General features: G+C 38.3%; 1 protein-coding gene across 4 annotated transcripts in view; it reads right to left on the reverse strand.

Annotated features, from left to right (window-relative positions):
• The window catches only part of LOC129447686 (F-actin-uncapping protein LRRC16A), a 140,909-nt gene that overhangs the window by 53,776 nt on the left and 73,539 nt on the right, over positions 1–13,594 (reverse strand). For 3 of the 4 annotated variants that reach the window (XM_073871859.1, XM_073871857.1, XM_073871860.1), the window contains exons 14-19: positions 7,898–7,975; positions 6,641–6,717; positions 5,952–6,056; positions 5,793–5,862; positions 3,114–3,125; positions 2,764–2,845 (exon numbers count right to left, since the gene is read on the reverse strand). In XM_073871859.1, the coding sequence (XP_073727960.1) occupies positions 2,764–2,845; positions 3,114–3,125; positions 5,793–5,862; positions 5,952–6,056; positions 6,641–6,717; positions 7,898–7,975 (424 nt within the window). The remainder of the gene's footprint in view (positions 1–2,763; positions 2,846–3,113; positions 3,126–5,792; positions 5,863–5,951; positions 6,057–6,640; positions 6,718–7,897; positions 7,976–13,594) is intronic. The other variant, XM_073871858.1, reaches the window with a different exon arrangement.

The following is a 13,594-nucleotide window of genomic DNA, read 5'->3' on the forward strand; positions in this document are numbered from 1 at the left end:
CATGAACTGAACAAAAGCATGCATTCTGACTTATTAATGTTGTTTAAAGCTGCATTCAGACTAGCAGTAGCAGAGCGACACAATCTTACTGATTTCAATGTAAGCTTGGCGACTTCCGGCGATACGAACGACAGTACCTGTTGACGACTGGATGAGCCGTGTCCAGTCGCACGACAAAGTTGAGCAATGTTTAACTTTATGCGAATTTTGAGCGACATTCGGGAGCGACTACCAATGAGAACGAAGAGGTGGAGTTCACGGCATAAGGCTTTCGTCAGTTACTGGAGTGGACGTTACTTATTTATTACAACCAGATATAAAAACACCTCTTTTGAAAGAATCAAGCGACACACAGCGACAAAGTCGCCTATAATGTGAGTGTGCCTTAAAGGGATACTTTACCGATTTAGCATTCAGCTTTGTATCTGTAGAAACCCGGCAGTATTACTGAATGACCATGTTTCCCTCCATCATTTCCCCCTGAGAGGAGAGATATCTGCATTTTGGTTCTGCAAAAAAGTCCTCCGATGATGTAATATGACGATTTTTGCATCATCGGAGGACTTTTTTGCAGAACCAAAATGCAGATATCTCTCCTCTCAGGGGGAAATGATGGAGGGAAACATGGTCATTCAGTAATACTGCCGGGTTTCTACAGATACAAAGCTGAATGCTAAATCGGTGAAGTATCCCTTTAAGAGTTGGATTCCTCATGCTTAACATAGGCAAAGTGTCAAAAAAACAGTTGGCCGTGTTATGGGCCAGTCACACCAAAAGCGTTTATGGCAGTTGCAGGCGCCTTTTTTGAATGATATTCTATGGGGAGGGAGGGTTTGCGCACTGTTAATGCGCGCCGAGCGCCTTGCGTTTTTTTGCCGCCTGCCACACACGCGTTTTTGAAGGATGGCTGAGAGCGGAGAAGCGCCTGCCGTCATTCGCGTCTTTCCAATGGAATGAGGGGAGAGGCGGGCCTTACGTTGTGGTGAGGGAAGTTTACAGTTGCTTTGAAGAACCGAACTCCACTAGTTTACTCTCTCCTGCGTGTTTTTGCACCTCTCATTCTCAAACAAGGTCAGAGCAAGCGCCCTCTTTTTAAAGTTTCTGCTAATATGACAGTTAACAGCAAAAGAGCGCTCACGCTTTAATATTTGATTGACAAGACAGCTGACTCAGTGGTTGCTTAGCAATATGAAAAGCCGCGTCGCACTGCTCTTTTTTTTAAAAAGGCAGTGCGTCGCGCCTTGCGTTTGCAAGCGTTTAAAGCGCTTTTGGTGTGACTGGCCCCTTACAGAGTATTTCTGTGCCGAATGCACTTCACCAGGGTTCATTACAAGTTTCGGAAAGTTTAATTCGATTACAGGTCCCGCTGACGTTTCAGGGGTTTCTATACGCATCACTTTTATGGGCACTTCCCCCGGAAAACCCCGCCCACCAATCAGCGGGAGACGCTAAAACTTACAAACATCACATCACGCGACAGCTTTGTTTAATTTCAAAACTCAACAATGGCACAAAAGAAGAAGTTTGTTTTTGGATGTAAGGAGAAAGCCAGCCGTATGGAAACAATGGATATAGGTTGTTTATGCGGGGGAGCAGCGGAGTTTTGCGTGTGTGTTTGATGCACTGGATTTTCCCAACCTGGTCATGAGTTGCATGCGGTAAGTAAGACTTCTGTCTTATGTTGGAAATAGTCGCGTGCATATTATATAAATGACACGAACATAGTGAATCATATGTTAAACAGTGTTGTTTAAAGTGTTGCATGACTCGTACTCGCTCCTCCCGCGGTAGTAACTCCTTCTTCTTCATTTTTTCGAACGTTATTGGTAAATAAGGAAAAGTCTCCAAAAAGCAGTTGGACGTGTGACAGAGCATTTCAGTGCTGAATGCACTTCGCCAGGGTTCGTAAAGGTTCGAACATGAAAGATTCATACGTAACAATCTTGCTTTATTTCTTTTATGGGCAATTTCAGTGCAGGAAGTACAGTGGAAGTCCTAATATGGGCACTTTTACTGGAATAGTGCACGCACACACCAACCAAGAGCTGACATGAAATCAACGTCACCACACAAGAGTGTGTTGTTGTTTGTGAGAAAAATTTAAGCGTAAGTGCATATAATGTAAACGAGTTGAACATGTAGTGAATCATAAGTTAACCAGAGATAGTGGGATAATGTTTTGTTTGTGTTGCTTGCTCGTGAGTGAGTCGGGTTCATTCGGAAATAATCGGTAGAGCTAATCTGTCTTTTATAAATCTGATAATACTAAAGACTCTTTGGATATATGAAGGATTTAATACTACTCTATAGGTACTCAAGATTACCATGAGATAAGCAGAAACAGTGTGTGTTATGTAACTTTATAATTAGGCTGGTATAAACATTTTGTCTGGTTCTGTAAATGTGCACACATACACACACATAAAAACACAAACATCAAAATGTACCCTTTCACTTTCAAAGATTTAAAGTCGAAAAAAAAATTAACATTTTAATGAAGAACAGATGAACTAGATGAAGTGACTAATAGGTTAACGCCTTTTTCCTCCGCTCTTGTAGATGAAAAATGCTTACGGTCAAAACACAGACAGTAATTATATGTTTAGCCTTCAGGTTTTCTTTCATTCCTAACTGCTGATACAAAAAGTTCAAAAGTACAACTTTTGTCAAGCTATTTACTGTGACAGTGCAGTGTTTGTAGAAAGCTGCAAACAGATCGGAGATGCCTGGTTTAATGCATCACATGATACAGCATTCACTGACCGTTATCTGAGATATCCAGGCAGGAGATGTTGGGAATTTCAGCAATGCAGCCCTCCAGGATCTGAGAGCCACCGGACCGCAGCTGCAAACCAGAGAAAAAACTAAACTGAACCACCAGAGAAAGATCTTCGATCAGATCCTACAAAAGATTGATATGTCAAACCTTTGGAGGCAGACATAAGTTTTTACTAACACAGCAGGTTGTGAATGTGTACATAAAATGAGTCACGGAGATGCTCTACTGAAGACGGTGGGTTAATATACAGAAAAATGATGAAGTTATGGAAGAAACTGTACGGATGCAGGCAACTACTGTGATGATGAAAACCATCTGCTACAGAGATACTTACACAGTGACCGAGCTTTAGGGAGCAGAAAGGAAGAATGATGGGCATATGTTAGAACAGCCAACATTCACTAATATACACACACAGACACACTATCCTATCAAGACATTCAGCAAATGGTGCTTCATTTTATAGCCAAAATCCAAGAGGGGTACAGTGTTTATTATTTCACAAGCTCTCTGCTCAGGCGATACACTTAAAGGCGGAGTCCACGATGTTTGAAAGCCAATGTTGATATTTGAAATCACCTAAACAAACACGCCCCTACCCCAATAGAATCTGGACCTTCTGTTGATAGACCCGCCCCACACATACGCAACCCGGCAAGGATGTCGGTTATAGTAGACACGGTCCTTACTGCCGATTGGCTATAAGTGTGTTTTGGTAGTCGGCCCGTCTCCTTTTCCAAAGCATTTTTCAAACATCGTGGACTCCGCCTTTAAGAAAATAATGTTATATTATTATAATATATGCTAATTATTTATCTATCTATCTGTCTCATACATATAATAGGAAATGCACACAAACCTCTTACTGTATATTCTGTTTAACGCCTGCTTTCTCTAAGTGGTAACACCTCATTTGCAGAAGTGCCATAAGAGTTTAGTGAATTTTGCCCCCGGTGTGTTACAATTAGGTATGGATGATATCGCTGGGATTTATCTAATTAGTTTTTCCACCCATTAGTGTGAATTCATTATCTTAAAAGCTTTGCAATAGCAAATCTCAGGATGCATGTCTGTAAGCAAGCAGACAGGCTACAGATGTGAAACTGGCCTTCTGTATTTGAGCATGCACACACATACATCTATATAAACTTAACATTTTACATTTCTAAGCTTGGCACAATATTCAGATTTATTAGGGGAAAACTTAATTTTTTATGAAACGCAAGAAGACCTTTATACAAACACAGGAGATTTTACTGACTTGACTAGCATGAAAAATAGTTCCAGTGATGAGATAAAAAAATACTAATAAAAAAAATCCTACAAAGATTTGTATAAATCATTAATTACATTGATGCTATACAGTATATGCTATACCATATTTAACATAGTGTTCGGTCATTTTAACGTCTTAAAGAAGACTTTTCACAAGACTTTTTTAGGATGTAAAATAAATCTTTGGGGTCACCAGAGTACATATGTAAAGTTCTAGCTCAAAATATCATACAGATATTTATTATAGCATGTTAAAATTGCGACTTCATAGGTGTGAGCAAAAATGTGTCGTTTTGGGTGTGTCCTTTAAAATGCAAATTAGCTGATCTCTGCACTAAATGGGAGTGCTGTGGTTGGAGTGCAGATTAAGGGGCGGTAATATCCCCTTCTGACATCACGGGGAGCCAAATTTCAATGATCTATTTTTTTTCACATGCTTGCAGAGAATGGTTTACCAAAACAAAGTTACCGAGTTGTTCTTCATCACATTTACCAGTTTCCAATTATAGCACTTAAACATGGAAAATTTGGATTTTCATGGTATTTTCTCTTTAAGATTGCTTAGAACTAAAAAACCCTGTTGAAACATAACTCCGCAGGTCTCCTTAATCCAAATCTCAAGACACATTGTTACCATTGAGCTAAGATCTTGAATCTTGTCTTCAGGATAAAATATTAGCTCTATAAAAGATCAAAATACACTCCATATCCATTAAACCTTATGTAAATTGGGAACCGAACATTAGAGATAATTGCCTACTTTAAATACACACATATTATGCAAAATCCACTTTTACAAGGTCTGTAGACATAAATGTGTGTTGGGAGTGTCTAAACACAACAACCATACAATAAAACAACCATTTTTTAATCCCCATTAAACCAGAGCAGTTTAATTAGAAATGCTGTTTTGATTCTCTTGTTAATGTGATGTCACACTGATAAATCCCCGCCCCTCAGCCAGTGACTGACTGGTTGATTTTACCCAAAAGCTTTTCTAAATGTGCTTACTGGCACATTTTAGTGTTAATGCGGCTAAAGATAGTATTGTCTCAGACTGTATTTACAGAAATCAGATCTATATTTAACCGAAAGCAGTAGCTCATTTGCATTTAAAGGTACAGACATAAAAACATGGACATGCTATAATAAATGATCTGTGAGGTACTTTAAGCTGAAACTTCACAAATACATTTTAAACACACCTGAGTCATATTTTACATATTGTTAAAATGGGCATTTTTATTGGCCCTTTAATATCATTCATAGAGAGTATTGCAATGATCATGAAAGAGCATGAGTTCAGTCCAAATTTAAACAAAGCCACAACAACAAATCTGGCCAATGACTATACTTTGTCAAATAGTCAGATCATATACAGAGAAATTTCCTATCTCCTGAAGGTGTAATCTGTGTTGAATACAACTTCAGCAGCCCTTTGTATTAGATTTCATGTGATAAATATTGTTTAGTAGATGACTAAATGCAGTGGGTTGTGATGGTACACACACTTTCTATTAGTTTTTAACAAGCTTAGTAACAAATCGGTATTTTTACCCTAGATTATTAATTAAGGGTTTAATTATGCTGCAAAAGATATGAAAATAATGACAGCACGTTTAACAAACAAAGTTGACGTGTATATTAAAATGAAAGATTAGCAAAAGTATGCAATTATTATTGTTTTGTGCATATGCATAAACAGGCAAACGAAGTGTAGATGTATACTATATGTTACCTCGCAGCAGCTGAGGTCCAGCGAGACATCTTTAACATTACCATTACTGGCCAGACCGAGCAGAAGCGCTCTGTAAAAGAAACAGTATCTTATTACAAACAGTATGTGAGACGTATAGGTGAAGGAAACGATATGTGGTGTCTCCATTGTGCTTCTTACTTCAAGGCCTCTGGAGGTAATTTGGTTCCCGATACGTTGATGGTGTTGAGAACCATTGCGCTGCTGAAGAAGTGTTTAAATGGAGGAGGCGCATCTTTACCTTTCCTGTAAAGACGAACACCGGTTCAGGTCAAGCAGGAGACATTTTGTGTTTTTAGGATTGAACATCATTAAAATGATTTTAAATAACATTTGTGGGTTTCACTGATAACTCGAGAGTCTTTGACTGAATCATTGGGTGATACACACACAGAGAGATCCTGTGAATGCTGATCTGAGATAATGTCTATAGTGCTGAGGTCAGTTATAAATGGAGGGAGGTAACTGAAAGCAGTTTGGAGCATTTTGACCCTTCCCAGATGGCTTCACCCTCGGGGTAAGGAGTCTACCGTTACACCATAAATCCCCTGATAATACAAATCAATCTAGCTCCCAACCTCATGCTTCTCACTCTCTCTCCGACTTAACCTACTCACTCACACATAAACACATGAGAGAGAGAGAGAGAGAGAGAGAGAGAGAGAGAGAGAGAGAGAGAGAGAACTGGACAGCAATTCAATACATTGATGGAGGCCCATCAGCTTAACCTGGTGGTACAATAGGAGATGTGCCGCTGAAGGTGTGTGTCCTCTGTTCTCCATATGCAATCTAATTCTGCATTGCCTTTGATTAAAAAAGTAAACTTTTACCTGAGGGCAAAGATGCTTTTTGACACATTAAGAACGGTGAGGTGCTGGATGGACCCTCTGAGAAGTGCAGAACAAACCTAACACACACACGGACATATATTCATTATCTTATACAGCCTGTAATGAGATGAACCCATAACCCAACAATTCATACATATTTACAATAGTAACTAATATAAATGATAAACCAATGATAATAACAGATTTGTTTGTTTAATTGCAATCTAAAAATTAAATTAAACATTTCATTTACAGGTGCTGTGTGTAGTTTTTAGCGGCATCTAGAGGTCAGGTTGCAAATTGCACAGCTCACCCCTCCTTTTCGAAACGCATAAAGAAGCTACAGTAGCCACCGCAGGACAAACATATCGTCATCTGAGACAACACAGAGACGCACTCTGTAGAGCAGTTTATCTGTTTAGGGTGCCACAAAATGGCGACGTCTATGTAAGGTATGTATAGGCAAAAACGACTCATTCGTCGTTATAAAAAAGGTAATTAAAAAAAAGTTCATTATGTAAGGTCTTTATAAGCCACTGAAAATATAGTTATGAATATTATATTGCATTTCTGTCAATTTCTGTCAGATGCTCCTGAAATGTACACGCTGCACCTTTAAGCAAACACGATTATAGTCCATAAAACGAACTAGATTTGCAATTACCGAAGGAAGTACTAGTTATCAATATACAATATACTGTTTACAATCACAATTCACTATGCAGTCACTGCTGTATTTTAAATGAGGAGAACATTGTCAAATCTAATTCAATAGGGGACTTTCAAACCCTTATATTTGTGTTGTTTGAGAGTGAGTTGCAAATGTTAAATAAGTTTAAGTTTTAGAGGTTTTTAATGTTTGAGGAGTAATGCTGCATTGCAAATATGTTTAGTTTAGTTCAGTGTTCCCCAACCTTTTTTCTGTCACGGCACAGTTTTAAAACATACGGCACACCACTATACCAAAAAGCATTAAAAGAAATGCACAAACCTCTATTGCAATGCTTAAATGACTTGTTTAACTGGAATATTTTACTATATTAAATGTAGAACTCACATTCAATGCAAGTACACTTGTTTTGATGAACACAAAGATTATATCCTGGCTGGAATTGATGACATTGACATACGCAGTTGTGATTTTTAATTTCTCCACGGCACACCAAACAAGCTGTCATGGCACACTAGTGTGCCACGGCACAGTGGTTGGGAAACACTGGTTTAGTTAACACCGTCAAAATGAAAGCTGCAACTCACCAGATCAAGTGAGCAGTCTGTGTTGGACAGATCCAATGTGTGCAGGCTGTTCGGTTGCCCGAGATAATTGTAGAAACTCTATGGGAGTAAAAACAGGGAAGTAAAAGGTTAAATGTTTATGATACAAATAGTATTTATTTAGTTTATTATATTGTAATTTAGTTAAATGTATTTATCAGTGATTATATAATTGATATATATATAATTGATTGATATATATATTTATACAACAGTTCTTTCTGGTTCTCGAATCTGATTGGCTAAGAGCCATACGATATTGTACTGATAACAGCACTGTAACCGCTTCACCTTTCGTATTATTCCGCCACCTAGTGAATGGAGGTCCTAAGCAGGCTCATCTCTGAATGGAAAAACACAGACGCGCTGTTTGAATCACTCTCCGTGTGTCTCATTAGTTTACTAGCTCATAAATCAGTCTGAATCCCCAATCGGAGGTTATTAATCAAAGATCAGCGCTCTTGGATGTTACGTTACAGTTAATGGGAGAAATGTCTTGTCACATCGTGTGGACGATTAACACTTGGAAAGAGGAATATAAACACTCGTTTTTTTTCTGGGGCTATATTTCTTATCAGAACGCGAAAACACCGTGAAACAGCAGGTAAGCACCGCAGCTTTTAAATGTGGACATTGATCATTTACTTTATCGTGACCTGACTATTAAAACATGTTATGAGATATCGCCACTGGTATATTTATAAACAGCATGCAAAAACATCTCTCTGACACTTATAAAAAACAGTTTTATATAGTACTGACAAGAACAAAGTTTAATAATAATAATCGAGTGCTCGTATCACGTTAAGAATAAATGAGAAAGCAATAGTAACGTTATACAAGTAGTTTTATTAACTTTTACCTCGCGCCAAAACAATAACAACACAAAAGACACTAAATATGAATTAAAAAACAAGTAATAGTTTGATCATGACACCAAATACTGCTGATTTGATCTCATTTTGACGATCATAAACAAACAAGGCCAACATGAGAGCCGGGGAATCCCTGTCAGAGATGTAGCCCAGAGAGGGCGGTGGTCAGCGGGGCGAGTGAACACTGATGTCCGCTCATGGTTTGGTTCTCATTCATACCGAATCTCACTAAGCAAACGTTCAAACAGGCGCTATCTTTACTAATCGACTGCAGATTTAAATATAATACATATACATTCTCGACTGAACTAATCTTAAAACTACACTTTGTGACCAAGAAACGGTAATATACGGCTTTTCTGTCCATTGAGTTGTTATGAGCTTCAAAGCAGCCGAAAGTTTTACCTGTCATTCTGGCCGCCCTCAAATCCGTGGCGGAAGAAGTAGTTCTCAAACAAAGAGGCTTTTAAAATAACTCCGTTGTTGTTTTCTAGTTTTCGTTTTTCAAACGTGTGCCGTCAAACTGTTGTATAAAAGCAATATCGCTCTCGGAGTCGTGTGATATAGCTCTATATCATCACGGCTGTGATTGCCTAACGGCCTCGTGCCTCTGGCCTAATCACAGCCGTGATGATATAGAGCTATATCACACTCCTACTCGAGCGATATTGCTTAAATATATATATATATATATATATATTAGTTATATATTTTTTTAAATGGTTACATTTTGAATTATATTAATAATTTAGCATTTATAGTCATGAAATACAAGATGTTGCAGGCTATAATAATACAATATTTTCTGTGAAATGTTTCTTATACAGTGGAAAATCATGATTTCCTGTTGTCTGAATTAGTCAGTGTCCATTCTGTTACTGTCAAACTCCGTTACCAAAGTAGAGTAACAGTGTTGACAGTCATGTGTATGTGTGTGTGTGTGTGTGTGTGTGTGTGAGTGAAGGAGTGAGTGAGTGAGTGTGAGTGTGAGAGAGAGAGAGAGAGTGTGCGTGTGTGCGTTTCTCTGTAAAAATATCTTATCTACATATGAAGAGTTTCGTTGCAAAACGAGATAAATCCATTTTTAACATTTTTGTCAAAACATGTTTATTATTATGTTATCATGTTATTATTTTGTTTTATGGTGCTACTTAGCTGTATTTTTTAAGTTATGAAGGTTTAAATCAAAACAAACCAACTGCAGTTGCATTGAAATTAATCGGAATGCACAACCAAAAAACTAGATTTCTGAACAATTAAAAAAAACGGTGGTTATCTCGTTTTGCAACGAAACTCTTCATATATTTTATGATACTTTAACTTAACAAATTAAGTTAAACATTTTTAACTTGTTTTTATAAGTTATGTCAACTTATCACAAGTGAAAACTTAAAATAGTATGTTGAATTGACTTGCATAACCAAGTTGTTTTAAATTCATGCTGCTTTAGTTAACATAACACAGTTTTACAGTAACAGAATTGGCACTGACTAATTCTGACAATGTTGCGTCTTGCATGGCAATGACTGATATCCAAAGCTGTACTGCTTTCAGGCCCGAAATGAACTCTCATCTGCATTAATAAGATATTCCTCTTCAGAGCAAGGTCACGTTTCAAATCATAAGCTGAAGTAATTGTCACCTTAGGAGCTTTACATTTAAAAAGTATTTTAAAAAAACAGGTGTCCATCAAAGTGCTTTTTGTCGGCGACCTTCCCCAAAGTACTCATCCCTATAATGAGAGTGCCGTACATCTGACATAAATGAAGTCCCATGGCTGTGAGGTCATACTTTCATGGTGTACAGTTACATGCATGCTGACATACGCCTGCCAAACAGAAAACAACCCTACAAAGACACACACATCAATATTGTGCTGGAGCCAGCCAATCAATGATGCACAGGATTGTGGGAGTTTAAGAAAGGAGAGATTGCAGAGAGTCTCTGCGGACTGAACAAAGATCAATTCCTACGAGCGAAACACTTGTGCTGAATGTTAAACAAGGCTGGTATAAGATATCAGACATCAGTATCTGATATCGGGAGTTAAAGTTGGACCGATACCAAAAACTACAAATAAACAGCCACCGGTGACCGATTCAATAATACAGTGCAGGGTTTCCCGCAGCACAATTCAGTTAAGGCAGCCCGCCTAAGCTTGGAAACCCTACCGGTTACCGCCTTAAATAGGTCGTCCAAAAAAAAAAAAAAATCGCTGCACAAAAGGCCGTCAAGTGCATCTCTCCGAGAATAGCGTGTACGCGCATCACACTGCAAGCGGGGACACGTGCCACACGGCCGAAATGAGAAAGATGTGGCCGGGACCGTCACTGTCTGGAGGATAACTAGCCAGTTGATAAAACATCTCGGAGAATAGCGCGGACGCGCTTCACACTGCGAGCTTCACTTCATCATGCAACTATTCCCATTAGAGGTATCTGTTAAAAACATTTAATTCATTAATAATCTAGTATGTGTTCATTTTCTGTCATAGTTTCTTTAAAATTAAGTTTTAATTGGGTGTTTTAAATAAAAATATTTTAATTTTCATCATGACGCATATGCCCCACCCCTTTGATTGCCACGATGTGGTGTTGTAAAAAAGCTAAGTACCGTAAATAAAATTAGTTATCAAAATCTTGGAAAAATAGGCAGGATTTTCTGCGCTCAAAAACTGGCATGGTAAAGCTGACGTCTCTCTTAACTTTCACAGCTACAACCTGAATGGATGCTTGCTATTGTGTTAGAGGCGAGGCCATGCCCTGAGGCTCAAGTGCATCATTGAGCCACCTTTTAAGCCCCGCCCACATAATCCTGAACACAGAAATGTGGAAAAATGTATAACAGTGTAACTCCACAATTTAGCACTATTTTGTTCAGAGTCTTTGAAACGTGTTACAGCCAGAGGCGGTCTTACCATAGAGGCATAGGTAGGCGGCCGCCTGGGGCCCCCCACCAGCGGTCAAATTAGGGGGGCCCCAAACCAACCTAATAAATAGCCTACATAAATAAATAAAACCCTTATCATCACGAACACTTCAAAAGCATTGTAATTGTATTAATATTCTTCAGAAATACGTTGAAACTTTGAAATAGCAGTTAAAATGTCCAGTTCATGTTCTGTCACTAAACACTTACACCCCCTTCTTTCACAATGAAATGGACTAGTCCATAACGGTGCGTGCTGCGGCGCGAAAGATAAACACAAGTGACACGGGACTGGGAAAGTACACGAACAGAGACGTAAAGACAAATATAAACGCGAAAATGGGGCTTTGGTAAGTCAACCGCCTAGTAATAGCCCTGCATTGATAAAAAAATTTTTGTGGTGAAGTAAATAATGTTACTACAGAAAAAAAACTAATGTATCCCTACAGGGCTCCAGACTGCAAGTAAATAGTCGCATTTTGCGAGTATTTTCCCTGCCTATGCGACAATTTATTATTAAACGTCGCACTGGCGCGACTATGAAATTTAAATACAATTATATTAATATAATGCGCAGGCGATTACGTCTGCGGCGCATCCAATCACTCTTCCTGTTGCTTTCTATCACAGCTCAGGTGCATATCACCTCTCTAAATCCGTCTCTTTTGTCCCATTTCGACCGCTTCTGCCCTGATTATTTTAAGGGGTGGTCTATGGAGATTGCGGCCGAGAGCCTCTGCTTTCGTTTTCGGGAGAAATGACGGGTTTAAAATGACGCGAACTAAGTAATATTATGTCAGAGTCCGGTGCTTGTGTTGTAATTAACAATGCTACAGTGTGTTTTATGTGTATGTAAGAGCTTTCTCTGATATTTCAGCACAGTTGATGAAATAATCTCCCCACAACCTCCACACGCTCGCAAAATGACACTAATAAAAGAGGCGGATATCAGCTGCTTTAGTTTAATCAATGAAAGCCTAAAAATAGCGCTGTACACTGCGTATTCACGCTAGAAGTCAGAAAAAACGCAATAGCTACATTGTGCTCAGTACCCCAGATTACAAGTCCTGGCCAAATGATATCTTCAGAGTGCTTTTACAACAAAGTAATAAAAAGTTGATTGTAAGTTTAATGGTTTACAGTGAGGCAAATATATATTAAAAATAAAAGTATGGTAAAGTTAAAGAAATGAATGTATATAAAGAATACAATTATTTGTATTTGTAATTAATTTATTAATGCATTAAACATGTTGGGACTTAGGTTTTAATGAATTATTAATGCATTAAACATGTTTGGACTTAGTTTTAGTGTTTATTTTTTGTTTTTACACCACCCAGTGACTGGTGCCACCAAATTGAGTGCAACCTCTCTCAAATGTTAGTCTGGAGCCCTGCTGTTGTTATGTTGGGGATGTTTTCGTGTTTGTACAAGTGATTGTAGACTGGATTTTTTTTAACCTTTTATCACAGTCTTGGACATGTGAAAGATTAGTAACAACATTGGCTTTGATGCATTGCAAGTTTTTGTGCAGCATCAGATTTAAAGGTGCCCTTCCTCTGGCGTTTTTATTGTTTTAGACTGTTGTCTGAGGTCTACTCATGATGTTTGCATGATTTTTACATCCAAAAACATCAAAAGCAATAAGTAATAGGCTATTTTGTACGCTGGTTTTGAGGCTGGTTAGAGAAGTGATCCGTTTGAATGGGCGGGCTGCATTGACGACTTGGAAGTAAACACCCACTGCTATTATTGGATAACCGTTTTTCGTTCAAACTAACTTTCAATTTAATCTCATGTGTAATCAGTTTAATGTTAAGTGAGTGTCTTAAGACACAGTGTCTTTCTTACACACGCATATTTTATCATAAACCCT

The sequence above is a fragment of the Misgurnus anguillicaudatus genome, chromosome 10 (assembly GCF_027580225.2).
Source record: "Misgurnus anguillicaudatus chromosome 10, ASM2758022v2, whole genome shotgun sequence".
Classification (NCBI taxonomy): Eukaryota; Metazoa; Chordata; class Actinopteri; order Cypriniformes; family Cobitidae; genus Misgurnus; species Misgurnus anguillicaudatus.